The following is a 25,901-nucleotide window of genomic DNA, read 5'->3' on the forward strand; positions in this document are numbered from 1 at the left end:
ATCTAAACCATTATTAACTATTCTGAAGAACATAGAAACATAGAAAAAGAGGTGCAGGAGTGGGCCATTCGGCCCTTTCGAGCCAGCACTGCCATTCAATATGATTGTGGCTGATCATCTAAAATCAGTACCCCTTTCCTGCTTTTTCCCCATACCCCTTGATTTCTTGAGCCCCAAGAGCTAAATCTAACTTTCTTGACAACATCCAGTAATTTGGCCTCCACTGCAATCTGTGGCAGAGAATTCCACAGATTCACAGCTCTCTGGGTGAAAAGGTTTTTCCTCATCTCAGTCCTAAATGGCCTACTCCTTATTCTTAAACTATAACCTTTGATTCTGGACTCCCCCAACATCGGGAACACTTTTCCTGCATCTAGCCTGTCCAATCCTGGAAGAAAGTGATATGTTTCTATTAGATCCAACATAACATAACTGTAACATAAATTCCAGGTGGAAATTAATCCATTTCCTCCCACACTGAGGCCTCTGCATCATCTTACAGTTCACAGGTAACTTGGCGTTTCATTCGTCTACATGTTTTCAGGGAAGCAGTTGGAATTACGGATAACTCAACCGGATTTTCTCTCCACCTCTGTGCTAGGAAATGGCCCGTAGCTTGCTCATATATGGGAATAGAACCAAGACTGCAATTCGTGAATGGAGATTAACATGTGGCCATGCAGTCACAGTATCACAGAGAGATACATCACAGGAACTGTGCTGAAGGGTCTCGACCCATTAATTCAACCCAAAGAGGCTGCCTGTCCTGCTGAAGTACTCCAGCATTTTGTGTCCATCTTCGGTGTAAACCAGCATCGGCAGTTCCTTCCTACACACCACAGGAACCAGCTCTTTACCCCGAGTCTGTGCCAACCATCATGCATTTTTGCACAAGTCCTCTCGCAACCCGTTTCAATCTTCCCATGTGATCTCTAACCTACTCTCAGCATTAGGTCAGGGTCGCATCAAACACTACCTATGGTTTAACCCCATTTCTACATTGGTTTCAAGATTGAACAGGATGATCTGTGAGATGGAAGAACTGTGACTGACTGGTTGTATCTTACTTTGTCAGAATCTATAATTATGATTGGACATTGGAGAAATATAAAATGGACAGTTGATTTCTCAGGTTAGTGGCAGCACAGTGGTCCACACTGGTACTGTCACAGCTCCACACCCATATTTAATCCTATCCTCTGGTGCTGTCTGGGTGGAGTTTACTAATTTTTCATGCAACCGTAAGAGTTTCCTACAGGCATTACTGTTTCCTCCGACATTCCAAACAAAAAGTGTACAAATTGGTAGATTAATTGGCTGCTACAAATTGCCTCAGGGGATGGGTGAATGGTAGATCAGGGTGAAGTTGACAGGAATGTGGAGAGAATCAAGTAGGATTAGTGTAGGATTGGTTTGAATAGGTATCTGATGGGCGTATCTCTCTATGACTTCATTTTATTTCCACTGAAGTCAGTGGAAACAAAAAGTGTAAGATATAAAAAATGCTGCAGATCTGTTATCACTGATGTGGGCTAGTGAAAGGAAAAGTTGATTTAATTAATGAACATACTGTTATGTAAAATTTCAAAAGCTTTAATGTTCTCCCCCATAATTAGTTCAAATGAAATGTTATGTGGAGCCTAGCCCGTCAGTTAAAATCATACACACCAATGTGTAGGAACATTGTCTTCCGTGTGTTTAAGTTTGATTCTTACAATGGAATCAAATGAGTAGATACTTTGATTAAAAGGCCAAGTATATATTGTTGGTATGAAAATAAAAGGGCTCAAAAAATTATGGAGCTGATAATAATTATAATAATTATTATTATAGACAATAGACAATAGATGCAGAAGTAGGCCATTCAGCCCTTCGAGCCAGCGCCGCCATTCACCGTGATCATGGCTGATAATGCACAATCAGTACGCCGTTCCTGCCTTCTCCCCATATCCCCTGACTATCTAACTCTCTCTGGAAAACATCCAAATTGGCCTCCACTGCCTTCTGAGGCAGAGAATTCCACAGCCTCACAACTCTCTGAGTGAAATTATTATAATGATAATTATAATTTAGTAATAATTATTATTATCTTCCTTGTGATATGGTGCACAGTGTTGGATGTTATTGGTAAGAAAGAACTGCAAATGCTGGTTTAAATCAAAGGTAGACACAAAATGCTGGAGTAACAGCACGACAGGCAGATCTGTGGAGAGAAGGAATGGGTAACGTTTCGGGTCGAGACTCTTCTTCAGACTCTTTGAATGTTATTGGGCTGATTGTTATGACTTTAGCACATCCACGATTTCACAGTCACAGTGGAACGAGTAGTTTTTACCTTTGTACTTTTCTCCTGAATGTATATCTCTTTGGTTATCTGTTTTCATGATTTAGAGGATGGGTTCATTAGCAGCAAAGAAAGTGAGGCCCAGTCTAAGCAGTTGCACTCCATATTCTATTGCCTTTAGTTTCAGACCACTTATGTTGGCTTTTTTTTTCTGTATTATAGAACTCCGATGCATCAATGGGTCAATTGTCAGTTAGCCAGAACACGGCTGAGATAAACTGTATCACCTTAATTCTTGAATGGTGCTTTTCATCAGATAACATTACCAAAATCCCCCGAGCCCTATTCAAAAGCCAAAGTATGATGTGAATTCTACAGTCATTTAATCCTAGGATCTCATCTGTATACTCACCAGACCCCAGGTTTATGCACTCTCTTTCTACTCACCATGATATGGTTTCCATATTTTACATAAACTTACTGGGTTCTGTAAAATTTATTGCAATGCTATGTAATTTTTTTTAAAGTGAATCAAAAGAGTGTTGTGTTATTAATAGAAATAACATCCAAAAATCTGGAATTTCCCATACCGGATAATCAAAGTTTTACAATAAAGTATTGTTTTGGGAAGATGGAACTTGCCAGGGTCACTGAGCCACAATTAAATGATTAAGATGCTTGTTTAACATCAGAGAGCAGGGTATACAACATTTAGTTGAACCTGGCCTCGAAGATTTTTATGAACAGGTGGATCTTATTACCCTTCACACTTTTAAGTCACCTATTCTATCGTTATGCGGTATTATAATCACATTTTGAGTGAATCCAGTAAGTCTAAATGAAATGTGGGAACCAGGGCCCTGGGGGGCGGAAACAGAGTGCAGGAACCAGGGTCCCAGTGGGTTGAAGGGGAGCGCGTCAAACATCTCCCAATGAGCCAATGATTCAACGATACTTTACTTTATTGTCACATGTACCTAGTACAATGAAATGCTTTGTTTGGCATGCAACCCGGTAAAATCAAGTGCTGCCACGTTATGGCGCAGACAAAGGTTCATCAAACAGTCGTATCAACTGTCCTCCCCCGCATGTGGCAACAGTCACCACCACCCTGAACCCCCCCCCCCCATCGCTCTTGACAGTCCTTCCCCGCCGGGCTCCCGCTTCAACCTTGATGGCCCTCCTCGCTCTCCAACGGCTATTCGATGTCCTTGCTCTCCGATGGTACCCTCGCACTCAATGGGCCACCTCGCTCTTGGACGGCCCACCCCCCTCCTGGTGGTTGCTCGCAGGTCTCTCCTCTCTCTCGTGGTGCAGGTATTGTCGACGTCCGCCATGTGCGACCCGGGCCTTCAGGACCTACTGGAGGGCTGGGCCCCGCTCACTGGCAACTGCTTGGGCCAGATGCTGAATTATCGGGATTTCTGAAGTATCGGATAGGTGGTTATTGCAGTTTTATTGAATCTCCACAACCTCACATTTTCAGTGATGGCCCTGAGGAAGGAGTAGCTGCAAGTACACGGACGACTTCAATTCATCTCCCGGACAGATGAGGCTTGAACTGCTGAGCTGGTTCCAAATTTCCTGTTGTTTTCTTTCTGATTTCCAGTCGTTGCTGTACAGTGCACTAGACCCCTTTGTGCTTCTTTGCTTTCAGGTTTGTGCCAGCAAGACCAGCATTATTGCCCCTCCTTCATTGCCCTTGAGGAAATACTGCTGTCCTTCTGGCGGAGGTGCTCCCACAGTGATTTGAGGGAGGAATTCACTCTGCCAAGTTACAAGAATAGAACTACCAACAGAGCCCCTATTGATGTGGTCAACACCTAACTAACAGCAGTAACTGATACCGCAATATATTAAGAGGCACACAGCATGGTCTTTAGTATGTAACGGCTCACTGGCATTCATATTTATTGCATGCAACATGCTGCTTTCTGTGATGTTCCTCTGAAGCACTCTCCCTCTCCTGCACTTGTATTAAAAATATATTGGTACTCCAGTAAGTATTGATCATCTATATGCTAAAACTCTCGTTTGTTTGTTTGTTTGTTCCAGAACTACAGCCAAAACGGTACACGATAGCGCAACAATTCTACGCCCACCTTACTCACTGTCATCCCTTTGGTGCTAATGGAAGAGGTTTCATTGAAATCTTGTTATATTTTTAAATTATTCACATTTTAAAGTTTAAATCTATCACCTAGGGAGGGAGGGGGAAGGGAGGGAGGGGGAGGATAAGGGGGATTGAGGGGGATGGAGTGGGGGGAGGGGAAGGGGTGAGGGGGAGGAGGTAGGGGGGAGGAGGAGAGGAGGTAGGGGAGGGGGAGGAGGGAGGGGGAGAGGGAGAGGGGAGGGGAGGAGAGGGTGCTGCACCAATGCAGGAGAGGTTTGGGGCCCAACGGGTCCACTTAGTCTAGTATTGGAATAAAACAAACGAAAAAGTTGAAAATGGTCAGTTGATCAGGCTGCAACAGGGACAGAGAAAGTTGACATTTCAGGTTAAATCAGTAACTGTTTTTCTCCATTAATGCTGTCTCGTCTGTTGAGTATCTGTTGCATCTTCCACATTTATTTCAGATTTACAACAACTGCAGTGCTTTGATCATGTTAGGTTCAGTTTGATACCCAAAACTTGACCAGGAAGAATAACAAACAGAGGAAACTACCATTTGGCAATCTGCAGTGCATTCATCAGCAAAAAACCCGCGTGGAGCCACGTAAAGAGAATCAGAAGAGTAACCGAATGCTTGGTCAAAGAGGCAGATGTTAAAAATCGTCTTAGAGGAGAGTGTGCTGGAGAAGCTTAGAACTTCAGTGGTGGAAGACCCAGAGAGAGTGAACAAAATTATAGTACGATTGAGAATTTGGAGACACAGGGTCTCTGAAGAAGTGTCTCGAAACTGCATTCACATTCCCTCCACAGAAGCTGCCTGGCCTGCTGAGTTCCTCCAGCGCTATGTGTTTTGCTTGAGAGTCAGACGAATGCAGCTTTTGGAGGGTTGGAGGAGGAGTTTATGGAGGTTGGGTTAATGCAGCTGTACAGGAAGGAATATTTTACAATCCAGGTGCAGTTGAAAAAAAACTGATATAGAATGGAGTGATGAGTGAGGACACTAAGTCGATAGAGAGGCAAGGAAATTTGGGGCAGGTGTAGATTACGAAGCGGTGTGCCAACCAATCGGGAGAGAGCTGCAATAACTAATCCTAAGGATAACAAGAGCAAGGAATAATTCAATTCTAAAAGAAATACAACTGCACTGCAACTGGCCGAAGAATTTACCTGAAGTACTCTTCGGTCTTGTTCAGTGGAGATTAGGGCCTTCTGAAGCTGGGAAATTCGGTCCTGCAGTAATGTACTGCCAGCACTTGTGTCCGAGAGAGTCAGCGACAAGCTCTGCACCTTGTCCTTCAGACTGTTCTCACTCTCCTCCGTCTTGGCCAGTGTCGTTGACAGTCGATCCACAGTGAGCTGGAGAGAGGCCGCCTTCGTCTCGCTGTCAGCCACCTGCCGCTGAAGCATCTCGATGCGGTCTTGGAGGACCCGCGTCTCAGTCTCACGGTCGCTCAGGGACAGTTGCACCCGCTGCAGCTCCCCCTCAAGGGAGCGGCGCAGCAGTTCCAGCTTGGTGGCACGGTTCTCAGATGCTTCCAGCGCATCTTTCAACTTGCGTTTGTCTGCCTCCAGCTTTGCCTCATTCGTTTTCATCTTGTTGATCTTCTCCTGTAAGGAAAGACAATCGTAACAAGGCATATAGAAATAACATCCAAAAGTCTGTGAAATTTTCCATGCCGGATAATCGGAGTTTTACAATAAAGTAATGTTTTGGGAAGATGGAACTTGCCAGGATCACTGAGCCACAATTAATTGATTAAGATGCTTGTTAAACATTGGGGACAAGGCATCTAAAGAATGTAGCTCATGTGAATACACGTTTAGGATTACGATCACCATCATGTGAACTGCTCATTTGTTCCTCTTCATCTGCTTTTAGAAGCCATGATTATGGTCCCCCTAACTCCCTCCTTTTTGACATTTCTGTGCCAGTCTTTGGGCCTCAGTCAAGAGAGGTAGGGTACGAATCATCCAGTCTGAATTTCCAATGCAGGGTTCCTGTTTGTGAAATCTTGGAAAGACAATAATGGGAAGCTGGAAATCAAGGTAATGAACCTGTGCCTTATAATGCTGCTGTACACTGGAGAGCTGCAGGAATTAGAATAGCAATGATCACTTTTAATTTTGATACAATAATAGCTGCATAAAGCCGATTACAATGGGTAAGCATAATGCCTTTGTCTCTTGTACATAATTATTGTAATTGCCATGTGAAAATCCTATCGTGGACCTCTATCACATGGATGATGTGACTATTGAAGACAGGAGACTTACTATCTGAGGACGTGGGTTAGGGGGTATGACTCCCCTCAATCAAGAGATTCTAATACTTATTTGTTTGGCTTCTTTCATCACTCCAAGTTTTAAGGACTTTTGGTAAGACAACCTCATGAACAAGCCTAAGCTCCATTTGTGTGGAGCATGCAGATAAATGGTAGGATCTGGAATGGGATGGGAGTTGATGGGTTGTGGGGAGAAAATTAAAATAGATTAAAGGTTAGTGTAAATGGGTGGTTGATGGTCAGTATGGACTGGGTGGTCTGAAGGGCCTGTTTCCTGCTACATGTCTCTTTGACTCTATTATTTGGTTTCCAACCCATGCATTTGCAAAAAATAATATATTGGGTTTGAAATGCAGTTTTGTGTTTAGTAGCTGTCTTAGCATATTATATTATTTTTTATCCTGCTGTATTATTTTTGGACACTTGGGGGTTGTCGTGAGATGAATACATATATGGGCCTATATGGACAGGGAGGAGCCAGAATTATGAGTATGATTGGGAATGCTGTGATGTGATGCATCAGACACGAGGGAAGCTTGGCTAGATACAATTCTTACCAAGTCTATGACGGGAAAAATACTGATCTGTTTGTATCACTACTTCAATAAACGACTAATTAAACTGAAACGTCGTGAAGATATCTCTGTTGTTTGCGTCAAGAATGATCATTCCACTCATCCGTGAAGTAGTGATGAGGAGACGACTTGACGGGAAGGATCGAAGTTGCCACTCTACTGTAAGAATTGTGATTTATTGTAAGAATTACCTTAGCCGGAGTGAATAAACTAAGAACTATCCTCGGTGAGTGAAGATAAAAGTAGACCTGTCTCGCTGAGTGAGACTGGAGCTGGTTAATCGACTGCACGGAACAGGGATTGTTTGATCTGCCAAGCCTGTACCGAATTTCACAGACTGATAGGGTCATTACCTGCACTGATCTAACTACGGAGATTGAAAACTTCGAAAGCCTTTGCGCAGGGAGTAAGTACAGCATTAAGCTTTATTGGAAAAGCTTTATTAGAAAAGCTGAAATGCTGAGAACAAAGAAGTGACCTTGAGCATCGCAAGATATGTTTGTTTTTGAATTCCTTTGAAGATACATCTTTACGTCAACATATCATAAAGGGATATTGACGTACAAGTATGCTTGTACTTAGATCTGATGTTCAGCCACAAGGTGGCAACATCAGAATGGATTCCCAAGCGGAAGATGGTTTTTCTTCATTATGTGGATCTTATGTCTTGAAATGGGTTGCCACCCTGAAATGCCAGCATGAGATTGAAGAAGAAAAACAGAAGAAAAGACAGTTGAAAATAAAAGAACAACTGAGAACAAAGAAAGAACAATTGAAAAACATAGCATTGTTAATTGAAAAGAAGAGAAAAAACTCTAAATTGAGCCTCAAATCTCATTCTTCATCATGCGTGTCTTCAACGCTCTCTGCTCGGATAAAAGCTAAGGCAGATCTGGCCTTTCTCCGAGAACAGGTTGTCTATATGGAAGGCAGGCATGAGATTGAGGCACAAGAAGAACAATTGGAGGAAGAACAGAAGAGCCAAGTGCAGCTGAGAAGGCAGAAGGAACAGCACATCCAGTGCATTCCTTTGACCAAGTGGATTTACCATGTCAACTTCCTGAATCATCTTCAAACTAATCTTATTGATCAATACTGAAAACCCTTCAAGTCAGTCAGCATTTTTGCTCAACACATGGGCAAAATCTTGAATATTACACTGAATACACTGATGGGTCAGATCTGCGCAGGTGGAAGGTCACTGGCCATCTTACTCTTCAGTAGCCATTACCTGATGAGCTCGCTTCTCCCCTTCGAATGACTGCAGACTCTGCTCCCATGTGGCCACTTGTTCAGCCAGGGCCTTCCTCTCTCGCTCGCCACGTTTGATGGTCTCTTCATGCAGCGTGAGTGCAGTCTGAGCACTGTTCAACCGTCCATCTAATCCACGCTTTCCTTCTTAACAAAGTAAGGAAATTACTAAATCTGGAACTTTAGTGGAAATATATCAAAATACAAGTCTCCTGTCATCCAAACATTTCATCTCAGAACCATGTTGTCAAAAGCGAATGTAGGACGTTAAGTACAAGCAGGAGCAGGCCATTCAACCTCTCCAGCCTGCTCCACAATTCAATCATACCACTGTTATTCTTTTACCTCAGCTCCACTTCCCCAAGGGCAGTGAATCGGTAGAATTCATTGCCACAGACGGCTGTGCAGGCCAAGTCATTGAGTATTTTTGAAGCAGCATTCGACCAATTACTGATTAGTAAGGGTGTCATAGGTTATAGGGAGAAGGCAGAAGAATGGCGTTGAGAGGGAAAGCTAGATCGGCCATGATTGAATGGCGGAATGGACTCAATGGGCCGATCGTATTCAATCTCTGCAACATTACATCACTCTGTGACAAAATGTAGTGTGCATTCTCCAGCCTCTTCTCATTACTGTTTCACTCATCATTCCACCCACCTTCTTCTGCCTCGGTTAAGGATTTCTGGAGCAGCTGAGCACGTGCGTTCGTCCGGTCTCGCTCGGTTTCCGCCTGTGTCAACTGCCTGGCCAGGTTTGTCAGCTGAATATGAGCCTCATCCTAAATAAGAAACCAAATAACAAGTATTAGAGCCTCCTCCTGACTGACCATGAGCACTCTGTAAAGCATACCGAGTCTGGCTGTACTCAGTAGTTTAGTTTAGATATAGAGCTTGGAAACAGGCCAGTTGGCCCACTGAGTCCACACCGACCAGTGATCCCCGTACATTAGTTCTATCCTACACACTAGGGACAATTTACAGAAGCCAATTAACCCATAAACCCGCAAGTCACTGGAATGTGGGAGGAAACCAGAGCACCCGGAGAAAACCCACGTTGTCACAGGGCGAACGTACAAACTCCGTATAGACAGCACCCGTAGTCATGACTGAACTCAGGGCTCTGGCATTGTAAGGCAGCAACTCTACCGCTGCATCACCGTGCTGCCCCGAAGTAGTCAGAATGTTACCAGAACAGAACTAATGTTCTTCAGGCATGAACATCTGTTTTCCTTGATCCATCTGGCACATGCAAGACTCCAGTCTACAGTAATGTGATTAAGGATAAGGGGGGTCTTTTAGGACCGAGATGAGAAAACATTTCTTCACACAGAGAGTGGTGAGTCTGTGGAATTCTCTGCCACAGAAGGTTGTTGAGGCCAGTTCATTGGCTATATTTAAGAGGGAGTTAGATGTGGCCCTTGTGGCTAAAGGGATCAGGGGGTATGGAGAGAAGGCAGGTACAGGTTACTGAGCTGGATGATCAGCCATGATCATATTGAATGGCGGTGCAGGCTTGAAGGGACGAATGGCCTACTCCTGCACCTATTTTCTATGTTTCTACGTTTCTATGTAACACTGGCTCCCTGTACGGTACAGAATCAACTTCAAGCTCCTCCTATTCACGTATAAAGCCCTAAATGGACATTCCCCCCCTACATCAAAAATCTTCTAACCCCCCTCTCTAACTCCAGGTCCCTCAGGTCGGCAGACTTGGGGCTACTCACTATCCCGCGGTCTAGGCTTAAGCTCAGGGGTGACCGCGCTTTTGCGGTTGCAGCTCCTAGACTGTGGAACAGCATCCCTCTCCCCATCAGAACTGCCCCCTCCATCGACTCCTTTAAGTCCAGGCTCAAAACCTATTTCTACTCCCTAGCGTTTGAGGCTCATTGAGGAGGCGCTGTGAACTGTTTGCGTGCTACTGTACGTTTCATTTTTTTCCTTAGTACCTAATCAGATGTACAGCACTTTGGTCAACGTGGGTTGTTTTTAAATGTGCTATACAAATAAAATTGACTTGACTTGACTTGACTTGACTTAACCAATGAATTCTTAACGAGTCAATTCTTAGACTTATGGTGACATGGATGGAGGCCAATTGACTTACTGGGTCCATGTCAGCTCCCAAGAGAAAGAAATGTCCATTAGATCCATGCCTGCTCTCCTTATTTCCCTGCACCTTATTCCCTTTCACACATACCATCACTTCCCCATTGATTCTTCTTATCCATTATCGAACACTACAGGGTAAATTACTGTGACAAATTAACTAACCAATTAGTTACATCAAACCAAAATGGCACACACTGCAATGGTTTAAGAAGAAGTTCACCATCACCTTAGAAAGTTAAGTAGGGATGGTCAATGAATGCGGTTTCTTTCCTGAGATACCCATATCTCATGAGTGTATAAGAACCTGCAGTTTTGGGGAAGTTGGTGACTGTCAGCAACAAAGTCCTATTGATGAAACTTAAAAGCCAACCAATTGCCCTCCTCACCCTTCCCAACCACCAACCCCAACCCCACCTGGTTGTTCCTGTCTGTGGAAGAGGCCTCTGACCCATCCAAAGAAAAATAAGGAATATTCTCTGTTGTCCTGACACAACCTCTCCCCTGCCACTAAACACGATGGAAAAATCATATTAACTTCTCATTCATGCTGTATATTAGTTTCATGTTAAAGCATGGAAACAGGTGCTGTATGCAAGGAACATAATATCCAGGCAATTATTCTTTTAGCACTGATTGTGTAGGCAAACAACTGTCAGTTATGGACACAGAAAATCGTAAAATAAGGGTGGCAGAGTGGCACAGCTGGGAGAGCTGCTGCCTTACTGCCAGAGACCCGGGTTCAATCCTGACCTTGGGTGCTGTCTGTGTGGAGTTTGTACTTTCTCCCTGTGATCACGTGGGTGTAGTCCAGGTGCTCCCGTTTCCTCCCACTTCCACAAAGGCGTGCAGGTTTGTAGGCTAATTGGACTCTAAAATTGCCCCTAGCGTGCAGGGAATGGATGAGAAAATGGGAGATAATGTGGAGCTAGTGTGAACGGGTAATTGATGGTCATCGTGGACTTGGTGGGCTGGAGGGCCCACTTTCATGCTTTAACACTAAATTAAATGCACAATATGAAATATGTTCATTTGATTTTTCCATCATGTTGGTGGTTGGGGAAAGGTTGGCCAGAACAACAGAAAATATTCCATGTTCTTCATTGTACCCATCAGAGACCTTTTACACAGACAGGAATAACCAGTTGGGGTTGGGTTGGTGATAGGGAGGGGTGGAGTAGAGGGGGGCTGTTGATTGACTTTAATGTTTCATCATTAAGACTTTGTCTCTGACAGTCAGCAACTTTCCCCAAACTGCAGGTATCAATGCTTGGCACAAACATTGTGGGCCCAAGTGCCCGTTCCTGTAATGTTCTATGCCCCTCCAGCAACTTTGCTCCCTTGCCACTGCCTCCTTCCTCCTTGCTTCAACTGAACTTGATCATGTAAAAACTTTGGCAACTGTATGACCTTGAGGTGAGTTTCAAATCCTTCTCCTTGATAGATAATTTATCAGTTGTGCAAAAATGCCTGGTTATTCCCCTTCACACCTGATCCTATTATCTTAGTAGTTGCATAACCAAATATCCCAATAAATTCCCTGATGATGCATTCGCTCATCAACTCATTTGTCGCTTATCTACATTTATTTTCCAGCCCCAACAAGATCAAATTTAACATTATTTTTAAATCCTTCGAAGACCTCTGCCTGATCTTGTAGCCTTTCAAGGGCATGGCGGTGACACAGTGGTTCACAGTATCTCTTCTGGTAATAATTTGCAACAACTATTCGTGAATGACAATAGAAATTACTGGATGGTTGTAAAAACCTTTCTGGTTCATTCTGGAAAGAAATGTGTTGTCCTTACCCAGTGTAACTCCAGCACACCAATGAGGTTGACTCAAATGCCCCCTACAATGGCCTGGAAAGCCACTCAGTTCTCACCATCACTATCTCAAGGTAAAGTGAGAATGGACAATACCAAGAATATTGATTTTTCTTATTTTCCCATCTCTCTGACTCACCCACCGTCTGACAAATCTCTCCTTTTCCCTGCAATCTTTCAGCTCAGGTGTTTAATACACACCAGGGAATATTCTTCCAAATACCTTCCCTAAAATCTGTCCTGCAAACATCTCTCTCTGCTTTTCAAAGCGTGGTAACTATTTCCATTTTCCAATCATGAACTGTCTCTGAAGATGTTCTACATTAAAGCATTACCTACATGATATCGCAGTCCTGGGAACACCTGCACCCCTCACATAAAAATACAGATCAATGTATTCCCCCATGGGAAGCAGAATAGGAGTAGGTGAGATACTTGACCCTGTGCCTTTGTGTGTCTCGGAGTTCCTGCAGGAAGTCTTGCAGGCCACCTTTAACCACTTCAGGATCGATGTCTGCCATGTGCTCCTCGCCTCGGGTGGGTGACACAGAGCGGTAAGGTGAGACGGAACGGCTGCGACTGGGAGATCGGGTTTGTGGGACAGGATTGCCCCATCCATCGGTGGTGGTGGTGGTAAATGTGTTGTCAAATCCTAGGGTTTCAAAATACAGAGAGTCCAATTAATCACCGATTCATTGTTCCAGCACTGGAGGAGGCTATTTGGCCTGTCAAGTTCATACTGTCTCCATCTAGAGAGTAATCCAGCTAGTTCCACTTCCATGCCCTCTTCCCACAGCCTGCAAATTATTTTATTTTCTAATAATTTACAGCTCCCTCTTAAATAGTACAAGTAAATCTCCCTCCACTATTCTTTCAGCTACTGAAATCAAAACCCTTCCAAGAGCTGCATAAAAATACCATTCCTCATGTCGCATTTGGTTCATTTGCCAATGATGATCACTTGTTCCTGATCAATATCTCTCTATTCATCTTACCTAGACTTGTCATCATTTTAAATACCTGTTAAATATCTCTGTTACAAGTGGCCCATCAGCTTTTCCACTCTATCCAGGTAAAAAAAAAAAAGTTAATTCCTGGAATTATTCTCATAAATCCCTTCTGCACCCCCTCTAAAGTTTCACATCTTTCCGGAACTGGACACAATATTCCATTAGTGTAAAAACCAGAGTTTTACAAAGGTTCATCATGACTTTGTTAGTGTAGTTTGGGCCTTTTTCTAAAACCCATGATCCTTTATGCTATTATCAACCACTTTCTCAGCCTCTCCTGTCAAATACAGAGAGCTACGCATTGTCACCCCGATCATTCTGGTGTATATCTTTTTAGAATCATGCCCTCTGGCTGATATTGTCTCTTCTCATTCTTCCCACTTCAAATTTCTAAACGTTAAGTTATGCTTGTTCCATGAGCCTGAATATTTCTCCTACCTTCCTCACAGTGTTCCACATCTCTGAATTCTGGGCCAGCTGCAAATGTTGAAACAGTGCCTATTATAGTGTGGAAACCCTTACTCCTGGGAAACCCACTGTACAGTTCATTCAGTCCAAAACACAACTTTTCACACTCACTCTCCATGTTCCCAATTTCTTTTCATGCCACCACTATCCCTTTTATTCCAAGACTTTCACTCTTGATCTTGCCCCTAATCTGGCACTTTACCAATTGTCTTTAATTTCGATAATCTGGTATCGGATTGTTCAGAAATCCCGATGGTTTTGAATTTGGTCTGTCTGGGCTTACTCTGTTTCTTACTCTTCCTTAAAATCACCAGAGCCCTATTTCCATGCACCCTTCAAACTGACCAGTGCCCTGTTCCCATACCCCAGTTAAATTCCCAAATTCCATTTAAACTTACTGGCTTCATATGGAAAATAAAATTATAACATCTAAAATAAAACACATTAAAAGTGTGCGGTTACATTAATAGGAGGCATATCCAAAAGTCCATCAAAATCCCAGGGGTACCAGTTTTAAGAATTGTACTGTATGTATACCACATCAACTACACTTCTCTCACCGACACTTTCTGGTATTTGTTAGTGAGACATAATCTGCTTTCAACAACTCCAAGGTATCACAAAATGCTGGAGTAACTCAGCGGGCCGGGCAGCATCTCAGGAGAGAAGGAATGGGTGACGTTTCGGGTCAAGACCCTTCTTCAGACTGATCACTCCATGTTGGTTTTCTCTTAATTGATCCATGCATCCAAATAATTCTAATTTTCCCACTGATTATTCTTTCCAGTTTTCCACACCACCAAAGTTAAACTCTTTGCTCTGTACAGGGTTTATTCCCGCACCTTTTTTTGAACAAGGATGCAACATTTGCAATGTTCCAGTTTCTAAGTGCCACCCCTAGTCCCCTAACAACACGACAGGCAAGAACATCATTAGATCTGTCAAGCCTGCACTGTCCTCCTGGTGGCAGGGATCATGAGTAGGCAAACATGGGTCCAGTAATAAGCAAACTTACAAACAACAGGGATGATCAGGTAAACTGAAATGTGCAATTTGGCTCTTGGTACCTCTGATGGGAGAGTGAGGTCTCCGTGGAGATGGGCTACGGCCAGAACGTCCAATTCCTAGGGTTCTCCGCAGTGTAGAGTGTAAGCTATCCAACCTGAACTCTACATCCCTCTTGGCAGCCTCCACCTTGGCCAATTCAGCTTCGAGACCGGTGACGTGCCCTTCCATGGCATGAATCTTCAATGTCAGCTCGTCTGCTTCCTCCTGCGCTTGTTGCAGCTTCTTTTCCAGGTTGCGGTTGTTGTCTAGGAACTTCTTCTCGTTCAAATGGAAATTCTCCAACTGTTCAAGAAGTTCCTTCTCGTGTCCATGAAACATATTTTCCACCTCTACTATCTTCTTTTGAAGGGCAGCAATCTGCAAAAAGCAAACAATGTATAGAGCTTGTCAGTGTCGGTGGACAAACTGACACAGTCGGCAGTGAGGCTGATTGGTCACTTCTATTGCGATAATGAATTAATCAGATAAGTTGATCCTATCCTATCCTGAAGTTGCAGCCCTCACACTGACTGAAATGGCCTGAATGTGAACATTCACTAGATGACTGTTTTTGACCTCTTGGGAAAGGAGTAAGGCAAGGGTGAAATTAGTAATACTGATCTGTTATTACAAAGTAATCAAACTACTTTCTATTCTTCTGTTAAGATTATGCAATGAAGCCAATTCCAAGACTTCTAACCCAGAAAATTGAGATAAACTGATTGAATGAAATTGATCGCAGAGCATATTTTTGTAAAAACCTAAAATATTATGTACGCAATAGAGTTAGCCATCTGTTATGCAAGTCAGTACTGCTTTTACCATTGTCAAGAAATTTATCTCCTTCTCAAAACTTTATCTTTCTTGTGACTATAATTTATATACATGTAGACTGGGGAATTTAAATTAGTATTAGCATTGCAGGGGGTGAATTTCTGCAAAGTTTACAAGCTGTATTTCTGGATCAGAATGCTGAAAAATTAACTGGGGAATAGGCAGTTTTAGATCTAATTTTGTTCAATGGTTAATTAATAAATTTGTTGCAAAACTGCCTCATGTGAAGACTGACCACAAGGTAATACAATGTTACATTGTTTTAAAATACTGTAGCTCAATTCAAAATCAGTTTCCAATCTAAACAAACTTTGAAGGTTTGAGGGATGGGTGGCTAGGGTAAACATGGGAACGAGACTGACAGTGGAAAGATAAAGGACAACATTTGAAGAAATAATTCATGATTTGCAACAAATATCGAGGCAAAAAGGCACAACAGAGAAAACAGATTCCATGTGAAATCAAACATAATATTAAATTCAACGAAAAGGTTCTACAAACTATCCAGAAAAAGCAGTAAGATTGACGACTGGGAATGTTTTATAACTCAATGTAGGCAGACTGGGAATTGATAAAGAAAGGCAAAACTGAATATCAGAGTAAACTAATAAGAAACAGAAAAACAGATTGTAAGAGATTCAACATGTAGAAGGCAAATGTGAGTCTCTCACATACATATATTAATTTCAATGGGACATATGAAAAGATGCAAGGAATTAAATAAAAACTTTATATCCATCGTCATGGAAGAATACACAAACCTCCCAGAATACAGGAGAGTCAAATGTTCAGTGTGAATGAGGATGTAAAAGAGAACAGATCTAGGAACATTGCTCTGCGAGAGCTTTAAGACTGATAAATCCCAAGGCCCTGTTGGTCTACATTCTAAAGTTTTAAAAGAAGTGGCTCTGGAGATAGTGGATACTCTGGATATCATCTTCTAAAATTCTGCAGATTCAGTAACAGTTCTTGTACATTGGAACATGATCCAAAATACATCAGAAATATGATCCAAAATATTTAAGAAAGAAGGATGAGAGAAAACAGGGAACAAAAAATTTGTAGGTAGAAAGTGGTGGTTGGAAAAATGTTGGAATCTAAAACAGAGAATGTAAGATAATTTAGAAAATATAATAGAATTGGGCAGAATCAATGTGGATTTATGAAAAGGAAACCATGTTCAACTAAGTCTAGAGCTCTTTGAAGATTTGTCTAATGGAATGGATGATGGGAAAGAATTGCAGGATTGGTCGCCCAGCTGTAGGAAGGATGTCATGAACTTGGAAAGGGTGCAGAAAATAATCACCAGGATGTTATTGAAACATGCGGGTTAGAGTTAAAGGGAGAGCTGAAAAGGCTGGGATTTTTTTTGGAGTGTAGGAGGCTGAGTAGTGTCCTTATTGAAGTATACAAAATCATGAGGGGCATTGATAAAATGAATGTTCATAGTCTTCTTCCCAGGTTAGAAGATCCTAAAACTATGTGACATAGGCTTAAGATGAGTGGGGGGAGATTTACGAGGGACTCAGAGTATAGGCTGCATCTGGAACGAGCTGCCAGAGGAATCTATAGCAGCAGATGCAATTACAACATCCAAAAGACATTTGAACAGATAATAGATAGGAAGAGTTCAGAGGGAAATGGGTCAAATGACTCTGAAGAAGGATCCCACCCCAAAATATTACTTATCCATTTTCTCCAGAGATGCTGCCCGACCCACAGAATTATTCCAGCATTTTGTGTCTATCTTTAATGCCAACTTTGTTGGCATGGACGTTGGGTCACAGGGCCTGTTTCCACACTGTATAACTCTATAACACTCCCCATGAGGGAGGGTAGTGGGCAGCTTCAAATCTGACAACAAACTGTTCCAACAACTGCTTAAATTAACAGGAATGCTTTATTTTAGCAGGTAGGTGTTGAGATATTCATTCCATGGATACCTGTGTGCTATTACTATTGACTATTAACATCTCTAGCTAAGGTGCAACAGGACCCACAGCAATACCAGCAGATGCCATGTGCGCAACACTTATCTCTGCACAATAAATTACGTGATTTACCGCAAATAAGGTCATATTTCAACAGGGTCATTTATAACAAGAAAAAAATAAAATAATTGGCAATGAAATCCTAATGTTTTTCAGTAAAATTATACTCCCTTTTACGACCTAATGTACAGCTTTCAAACTCAAAGTGCTACATTTCAGTATGCCCGGTAGTACTGAAGTATAGCTGCTGAGAGGCAGTGTCTCTCGCCTTTGAGTCCACAGACAGAGTTCACATTGTGGTAGATGACCCAAAACGCTCTTGTTCGATGTGTTCTCTAGTTGAGCCAATTGAGGATGCAACCTGGGACTGAGCTGCTGAAAGACTCTACGTCTCAGAGGTCTGGCTCCCAGTGTCTTCACTCTTCACAGCTGCAGGTCCCTGCCCAGTGCTTTGCTCACACTGAAGAGATGCACGAGCTGGGGAATGTTTTGCAGAAGCGTTGTGTACCTTTACCTGGGTGGAAGAGCATGACACACATACATCCTTCTGCTGATGCAGGGAAGATCCTGATAAATAATATTGCTCCTGCTTTTGATTCAAAAGCTGTGTTTAGAAGTCGTGTTTTTAGATTACACACCAATCCCACTAACCTTCCAATATAAATTGATGAAGGTTCTACGTTTTCACAACAGATGTTAAATGTCATTCCTATCTGCATACTTTGGTGCACTGAAATATTTCACAGAGCTATTCAAAGAATGACCACATTCAGAGCAGCTTAACAAAAGCCTCCACAGCCAACACATCATTCTCTGACATTTCTGCCACCTCTAACCCACCACTAGATATATCTTTCCGCCCTCAGCCCTTTCTGCTTTCTGTAAAGACCATTTCCTCTAAGTCGTTGGTTCATTCATCCCTTCCCACTCAAACCCCTCCCTCCCCAGGTACTTTCTGATGCAACCACAGGAGATGTAACACCTGCCCCTACACTTCCTCCCTCATCTCCATCTAGGGCCTCCTATCTCTCCCTATCCCCCCCTCTCCTGTCCCCTTCCACCTATATCCTTTCCACTGGTTTTACATTTCACCCTTCTTCGCTCCTTACCTGCCACCCTTTTGATTTATTTTCTTCTCTCGCTCTTATCCACTATTTGCCAATCAAATATTCCTCCCCTGTATCCATCTATCACTTATCAGACTTTGCCTTGCCCCCACCTCTTTTTCACCTTTCGCCCCCCCCATTTCAATCAGTCTGAAGAAGGGTCCTGGCTCAAAACATCGCCTATCCATTCCCTCCGCAGATGCTGCCTGACCCGCTGAGTTCTTCCACGACATTGTGTTTTACTCAAGATTCCAGCATCTGCAGTTTCTTGTGTCTACAACAAAAGGCATATTTGATTTGAATAAAGTTCGTACAAGGCTTTGTTTTTATTAATTAACGATCCCACCTCTTTGCGAGCTGTTTCACGGCCTACTTCTGCTTCTGTCATTTTTTTCTTCAGGCAAAGAGATTCCCGCCTGCTCTCCTCGCCACGCTGTTCGTCTAATATGATGCGGGATTGCAGCTCTGCCACTTCCTTGTTCTTCTTCGCATTCTCGTTATCCAACATCTTTACCTGGGTAAACAGTAAAGTTAACAACACAGGGATCAGCAAAGGGCAGATATGGAAGCAGGTTTTTGAGCAAGTTCCTGCCACATCAAGATATTTACATTGCAGAATTTATAGAAACCAGCATCAAGCCCATCACACTCACTTATACCACAGATCAAATCTTGGGCAATATACCTCACTATGGATTCCATCTCATGTCCAATGGGAACATTCCCTTCAAATATCTCCTGCTGCATAAACATGAACAAACAAGGCTGTAAATTATTTAGGAAAGACACAAAATGCTGGAGTAATTCAGCAAATTAGGCAGTATCCCGGGAGAACATAGAAGGGTGATGTTGTGGGTTGAGACCCTTCTTCAGACTGAAGAAAGATCTTAACCCGAAACATCACCTCGTACTAAACCAAGCGTTGTGAATCAAACGGGTTTTATTAAAGAAACAGTGGTTGAACACAGGCGCGCTTAGTTTGCAGAACAGTTAGATGCTTGTTGCTGTTGAGAGGAGCACCACATGTCTGTCCACTCGTGGGCTCGAGCTGAGCTTCTCATCTTCAACTGTCAACCGTCATCTCCAACTGTCAACTCTCATCTCCAACTGTCAACTGTCAACTCTCTGACACATGATCGTTCCAGTTCTGGTGACAAAGGTTCGATCAGTAAATGGCTTGACCCCCAGGTGGCGCCACAACCTATCCATGTCCTCCAGGGATGCTGCCTGACCTGCTGTTACTCCAGCATTTTGTGTCTTTCCTTGGTAAACCAGCATTTGCCATTCCTTGTTTCTGCAAATTATTTATCCTTCTGCATCTACTATCTGAACCTGTCACGATGTTCTCTCAAGATATTAAATGAAGTTCCAGATCCTTTACAAATATTGCTCTCCTATTAACCATGTCGCGTGGAGCATTTGGGACAGTTTTCTACAAAGAAATTTGGGGAGTATCTGATGGACATATATAAAATGATAAGAAGGTCCAGACAACATGAATGAAGGGAGAACTCAAAAGATATAAATCACGGGTATAAAATATAGGGGAAGAGAATTAAGAATGTAATGAGGAAAAATGATCAAGGGATGCTTTATTTCAGCAGCTAGGTGCTGAGATATTCATTCTGTGGATGGCTCAGTGGTGACACTAATGGCTGATTTCCATTAACAGCTTCACCAGCTACAAGGTTCACATATATAACAGCAGCTGCCACATGTGTGATGCTTATCTCCGCAGAATGATAAAAGAGACAATGTAATGAATGATATCTAAACACTGCTAGTATTCAGGGTTATTCATAAAAGAAATATAAAATTACAGGCATCAAAATCCAGGTGTTTTCAGTAAAATTATGCACCTTAGTACTTTTCCTTTCACCATCATATATGTGGTGAAAGTCCTCATCTTCGTGGCTGAAGAGAATTAGAAGTGACATCCAGAGAAAATGACTGTGACATGGAATTTAGTTGGAGTCTGGAACATACTGCCCACAGATGTGATAGAGACAGGTTCCATTGTACCCTTCAAAAATGAATGGAAGTGGAGTTGGACAGGGACTTGCTGTGGTTGAAAGCTAGTATGAATATGGTTGGTCAAATGGCCTCCTTTTTCTGTGATCATTTTATGATTCTATGTTGTAAGATTCTCTGCAGGGCAAGGATTAAGTAAATCTGATCCATAGTCCTTTATTAAAATTGACAATTTAGAAGACTAAAGCATTGTCAAGTCAAGTCAAGTCAATTTTATTTGTATAGCACATTTAAAAACAACCCACGTTGACCAAAGTGCTGCACATCTGATTAGGAAATAAAAAGGAAACAACATACAGTGGCAGGTGACCTAACAATGACTGTGCCAAAATAAGTTCAATCAATTCCAGAGTGCAGTTATGAAGACTGATTAGGGCTGCAATTAATTCAACTTTAATTTATTTCACAACCTCTCTGATCACAGGTTGTACCCATGCATTTGATTTTTCTTATGACATGTAGTCAGAGAATGCGGGGGCTACTCGGAGTTAATGTTTCAGGTCAATGACCCTTCTTCAGTCACCATGAAAGGTCATCAAGCTGAAATGTTAAGGTCATAAGTGATAGGAACAGAATTAGGCCATTCGACCCATCAAGTCTATTCCGCCATTCAATCATGGCTGATCTATCTCACCCCCTAACCCCATTTTCCTACCTTCTCCCCATAACCCCTGAAGACCGTACTGATCATCTATCTCTGCCTTAAAAATATTCATTGACTTGGCCTCCCCAGCCTTCTATGGCAAAGAATTCCACAGATTCACCACCCCCGGTTACTTCTTCCACACGTGCTGCCTCATATGATGAGTATCCCTGCACTTTGTTTTTCACTCACGATTCCCACATCTTCAGTCTCTTAAACCCCATTGTTTTGTTTTCCAGTATTTGCAGGGTTTTTTTCTTTTCAATTGTTTGCAGTCTCCTTCTCTCACCTGTCGCCGAAGTTCCTGCAATTCTCGTCGTGCGTCCAGCCTGGATTTTTCCACTTCCCTGAGATTTGTGTGAAGTTCTCTTGCCTCGTTCTGAAACGCAGTTTTGGCTTCTTCCAAGATGTTGATCTTCTGCTCCTTCTCCTCGTTTGTTCTCTTTAAACTAGCCACAGAGATACCAGATCAGTTCTTATTAATCAGACACATAACGAAAGTATCAAATCAAATTTTGGGAAACAGAGCTTGTAGTTTGGTTAATTGTGTCTGGTTAGGGTACAGCACAAGCAATGTTTAGGGTATAGTTCTGGGAAGGGTTTGATGACTTTTTTTTTGTCTCTTTAAGTACTGTGTTTAAGGTACAGTTTTAGCAGTGCATTCAAGGTATAGGTTTGTCACAGTTTTGTCACTATATTCAGGATGCAGTTGTGTCATTGTATTCAGAACAAAAGATTGCAAGGCATAACAGCTATGGATGAATGCAGCACATGCATGGAGTACGGTTTTTAAAGCATACTTATGGGATGGTGCAGCACACTTGCTAACAGCATTGGTTTGGCCAGGTATGCATTTGGGAAGTGGATTAGCATTTTGACTGCAACATCCAAACACACAATACCTGATTCTCTCACTCTCAATCTTTTTGATGTTATTCCTGAGCTCCTCATTGGAGTTCTGGATGGCCTCCTTCTCTCGGACTTCATCGTTGAGAACACGTTTGAGCTCCAGGTTCTCTTTGCGCTGCACCTCCTGACCCTCCTCGTTCTCTCGGACCTTCCTGTGAGCTTCGATGAGGTCTCGGCGAGTACCATCTCTAGCATCCTCCACCATGCGGAGCTGTGTCTTCAACTCCTCCACCTGTTCACAGTTAGAAGAGGGAAATGCACCTTCCATTATCAACCAGACAATAGACAATAGGTGCAGGAGGAGGCCATTCGGCCCTTCGAGCCAGCACCGCCATTCAATGTGATCATGGCTGATCATTCTCAATCAGTACCCCATTCCTGCATTTTCCCCATACCCCCTGACTCCACTATCCTTAAGAGCGCTATCCAGCTCTCTCTTGAATGCATGCAGAGAATTGGCCTCCACTGCCTTCTGAGGCAGAGAATTCCACAGATGCAAAGCCTTCAAAGGGCAAGAACTGAAGCATATGGGAAACACGAGATAACCAGTGAATAGCATCACTGAAACCAATCAGTTTGAATATTATGGGGTAATTTGCACATGCAAACAAAGTTGGAAGAAAAAGCAATAGTTTTCAACATTAATTAGCTTTAACATTCATGTGTGTTGTCAAACAAAATTCAATACAAAGGTTGCTGAGGAGATTTTAAAACAAATGATCAAACGTTTAGCATATAAGCCATGTTTTAACAAGTAATGACACGGTAGAGACAAAACCCGTTTCACAAGATAAAATGATTTCTAAATTAGATAGGAGTAAAACTATGGACAACACTGGGCTATGGAAACGGGTCTATGAAGGAAAAGACAACAGGTAAAATGGCAGAGAGAATGAATCACTGTGTCAGTGGTAAGCTGCGCTAAAGCAGATGGCGGGGATGCAATAATTGAAACTGAATTGGCAACCCCAGGTGAGGAACCTGAAAATAAACAATAGACAATAGGTGCAGGAGTAGGCCATTCTGCCCTTCGAGCCAGCACCACCATTCAATGTGATCATGGCTGAAAAGAAAGATAGATTGTGCAGAAAAGAATACTAAGAGTGGTCTTTTTAAGGACAGGAAAAGTGATGAATTTGAGAAAAAACAGCAAGAAAAAGAGGTGAAGAAATGGTGGTTGTGAGAATACAATCAGGAGACTTCACAGATGAAACTAGTCGATGAAGGCTGTGCAGATGTAGATGGGGAGGAAACAGCCCAGAATTGTGGATGGATTTGGGCTGGATGCCGGGACAGAGTTAATAATCCATAGGCAGGAAGATTGTTGCAATGGTCTCTGCAGTCAGTGTATCTGATCATGACTACTAATAAACCCAGAAAGACCTCCTTGTCAAGAATCACAGGATGTCTGTGAATGTGGGAGCAACAGATCAAACATAGAAACATAGAAAAATGGGTGCAGGAGTAAGCCCTTCTTTTTTTAATTTTTAATTAAATTTTTTATTTTTACAAAAGGCCATTCGGCCCTTCGAGCCAGCACCGCCATTCAATATGATCACGGCTGATCATCTAAAATCAGTACCCCGTTTCTGCTTTTTCCCCCATATCCCTTGATTCCTTTAGCCCTAAGAGCTGACGAGGGAGTGCAATTTGCAGAGAATTTTCACATACTCCGAAGCTAATTGAGGGCCTGAGTCTAGATCTGGCATTCTACTAAATGTCGGCATCGTGTAAACATGTTGACATTGTTTGGAGAACAAAGGGGGCAATCAGGGGCCATCCAGCATTGGGAATGAAATCAAGAGATTGGTGGAGGGTGACTGGATGACAATGGCTGCAGACAGGGTGTTGAGTATTAGTAACAATGAGTGCGTTAAGTCCCAGGCAGAAAGTGAAGTTAGAAGAAACTTGTCAGGTGAACCTGAGCTGAGACTGAGATGAAGCAATGATCAGAGGTGGTTCTCCTGGCAACGGTGATTCTGGATTGGTGGGGACAGGGAGGGTATACAGTAAATGTAGTCATCCAAAGAAATCCAAAAGACAATTTTGGCCTGGTGCAGATTTGAGCAAAATATTAATTATCCACATGGCTGACATGGATATTTTGCTAAAGGGGAATGCAGGGTTTAGGGGCTTAGAAAGGAAAGTGGAGTTGAAATGCATGACCAGTCAGATATGTTTTAACAGCAGAGCGGGCAGTGCGACCCTTTCCTCCTCCTGTTCCTATGTTCCAATCATGAGATTTCAGCACCTGGAGGTCGATCCGACACGACAGAACTTTATTTATCCCAGGAGGGAAATTGATCTGCCAACAGTCATAAAACATAAGGTACATGAAATCAAAGTGACGAGTAGAAAGGATTGAGGAGGTGCAAATATTGAGGAGGGGGTGGGGAAGGAGAGAGGGGAGTCAGTCTACCCCACGACAGAAGGGGGAGTAGTTGTACAGTTTGATAGCCAAGGGAAAAAGGATCTCCTGTGGGATTGTGTACTGCATCTTGGTGGAACCAGTCTGTTGCTGAAGGTGTTCCTTAGGTTGACCAGTGTGTCATGGAGGGGATGCTCCGCAGTTTGAGGAGCATCCTCCCCTCCAAGACCACCTCCAATGAATCTAACTCCGCCCCCAGGACGGAGCCAGCCTTCCTGATGAGCTTGTTAATCCTGTTGGCGTTCGCGGCCTTCGCCATGCTGCCCAGAACATGACAGTGAAGAAGATGGCACTGGCCACCACCGATTAGTAGAACATCTGCAGCATCTTATTGCAGACGTTGAAGGAGCAGAGCCTTCTCAAAATGTACAGCTGGTTCTGTCCCTTCTTGTACAGAGCCTCAGCATACCTGGACCAGTCTATAGATTATAGACCTCCCGGTCCATAAAGCACTGAAGGTCTATAATCCATGTACGAGCTAAAGATCATGAAGAAATATCAGAAAAGCTTCAGTGCATCACCAGAGGTAGTGCCAATTAAATCTAATCAATGTTGATTGGTAAGGTTCAATTTAATTGCATTTTAAATGTTTTCATTTCTTCTTCCAAGAACTCTTGGAGATACCATCACTAAGGTCAAACCTTTCTGATTTCTAGGAAGGACTGCTGTACATAACTGGGAGATGAGTCTGGCACTCTGCAGAGCAGAGACCGAACATATCGTAAGCAGCTTGCATCCAGAATATGCAACCTCTGAAGAGAATCAACACTAAGTCAAAATAACCTAAATTGCTAGCAAGTTTTAGTGTAGACCTTGGTCCTAACCCCGATCATTTCATTCCCCTGTGAATGGCATCGGATAACACGAGGCCATGACATGCCCTCTGATTTGCCTGGGAAACATGTGATCCCAGATCCTCGTGACCTATGACCAAACTCAGAACTGTACCTCCAACCTTTCTTTGAACATGCTTCCTATTCCTGCAAAAGCCTCATATT

General features: G+C 42.8%; 1 protein-coding gene across 1 annotated transcript in view; it reads right to left on the reverse strand.

The window, feature by feature from the left end:
- LOC144599067 (uncharacterized) overlaps window positions 1-25,901 on the reverse strand; it is a 227,982-nt gene that overhangs the window by 34,869 nt on the left and 167,212 nt on the right. The window contains exons 24-31 of the mRNA XM_078409791.1: window positions 22,469-22,707; window positions 21,856-22,015; window positions 19,239-19,406; window positions 14,982-15,339; window positions 12,877-13,088; window positions 9,163-9,283; window positions 8,486-8,649; window positions 5,565-6,005 (exon numbers count right to left, since the gene is read on the reverse strand). Of these exons, the coding sequence (XP_078265917.1) occupies window positions 5,565-6,005; window positions 8,486-8,649; window positions 9,163-9,283; window positions 12,877-13,088; window positions 14,982-15,339; window positions 19,239-19,406; window positions 21,856-22,015; window positions 22,469-22,707 (1,863 nt within the window). The remainder of the gene's footprint in view (window positions 1-5,564; window positions 6,006-8,485; window positions 8,650-9,162; window positions 9,284-12,876; window positions 13,089-14,981; window positions 15,340-19,238; window positions 19,407-21,855; window positions 22,016-22,468; window positions 22,708-25,901) is intronic.

The sequence above is a fragment of the Rhinoraja longicauda genome, chromosome 13 (assembly GCF_053455715.1).
Source record: "Rhinoraja longicauda isolate Sanriku21f chromosome 13, sRhiLon1.1, whole genome shotgun sequence".
NCBI classification, from domain to species: domain Eukaryota; kingdom Metazoa; phylum Chordata; class Chondrichthyes; order Rajiformes; family Arhynchobatidae; genus Rhinoraja; species Rhinoraja longicauda.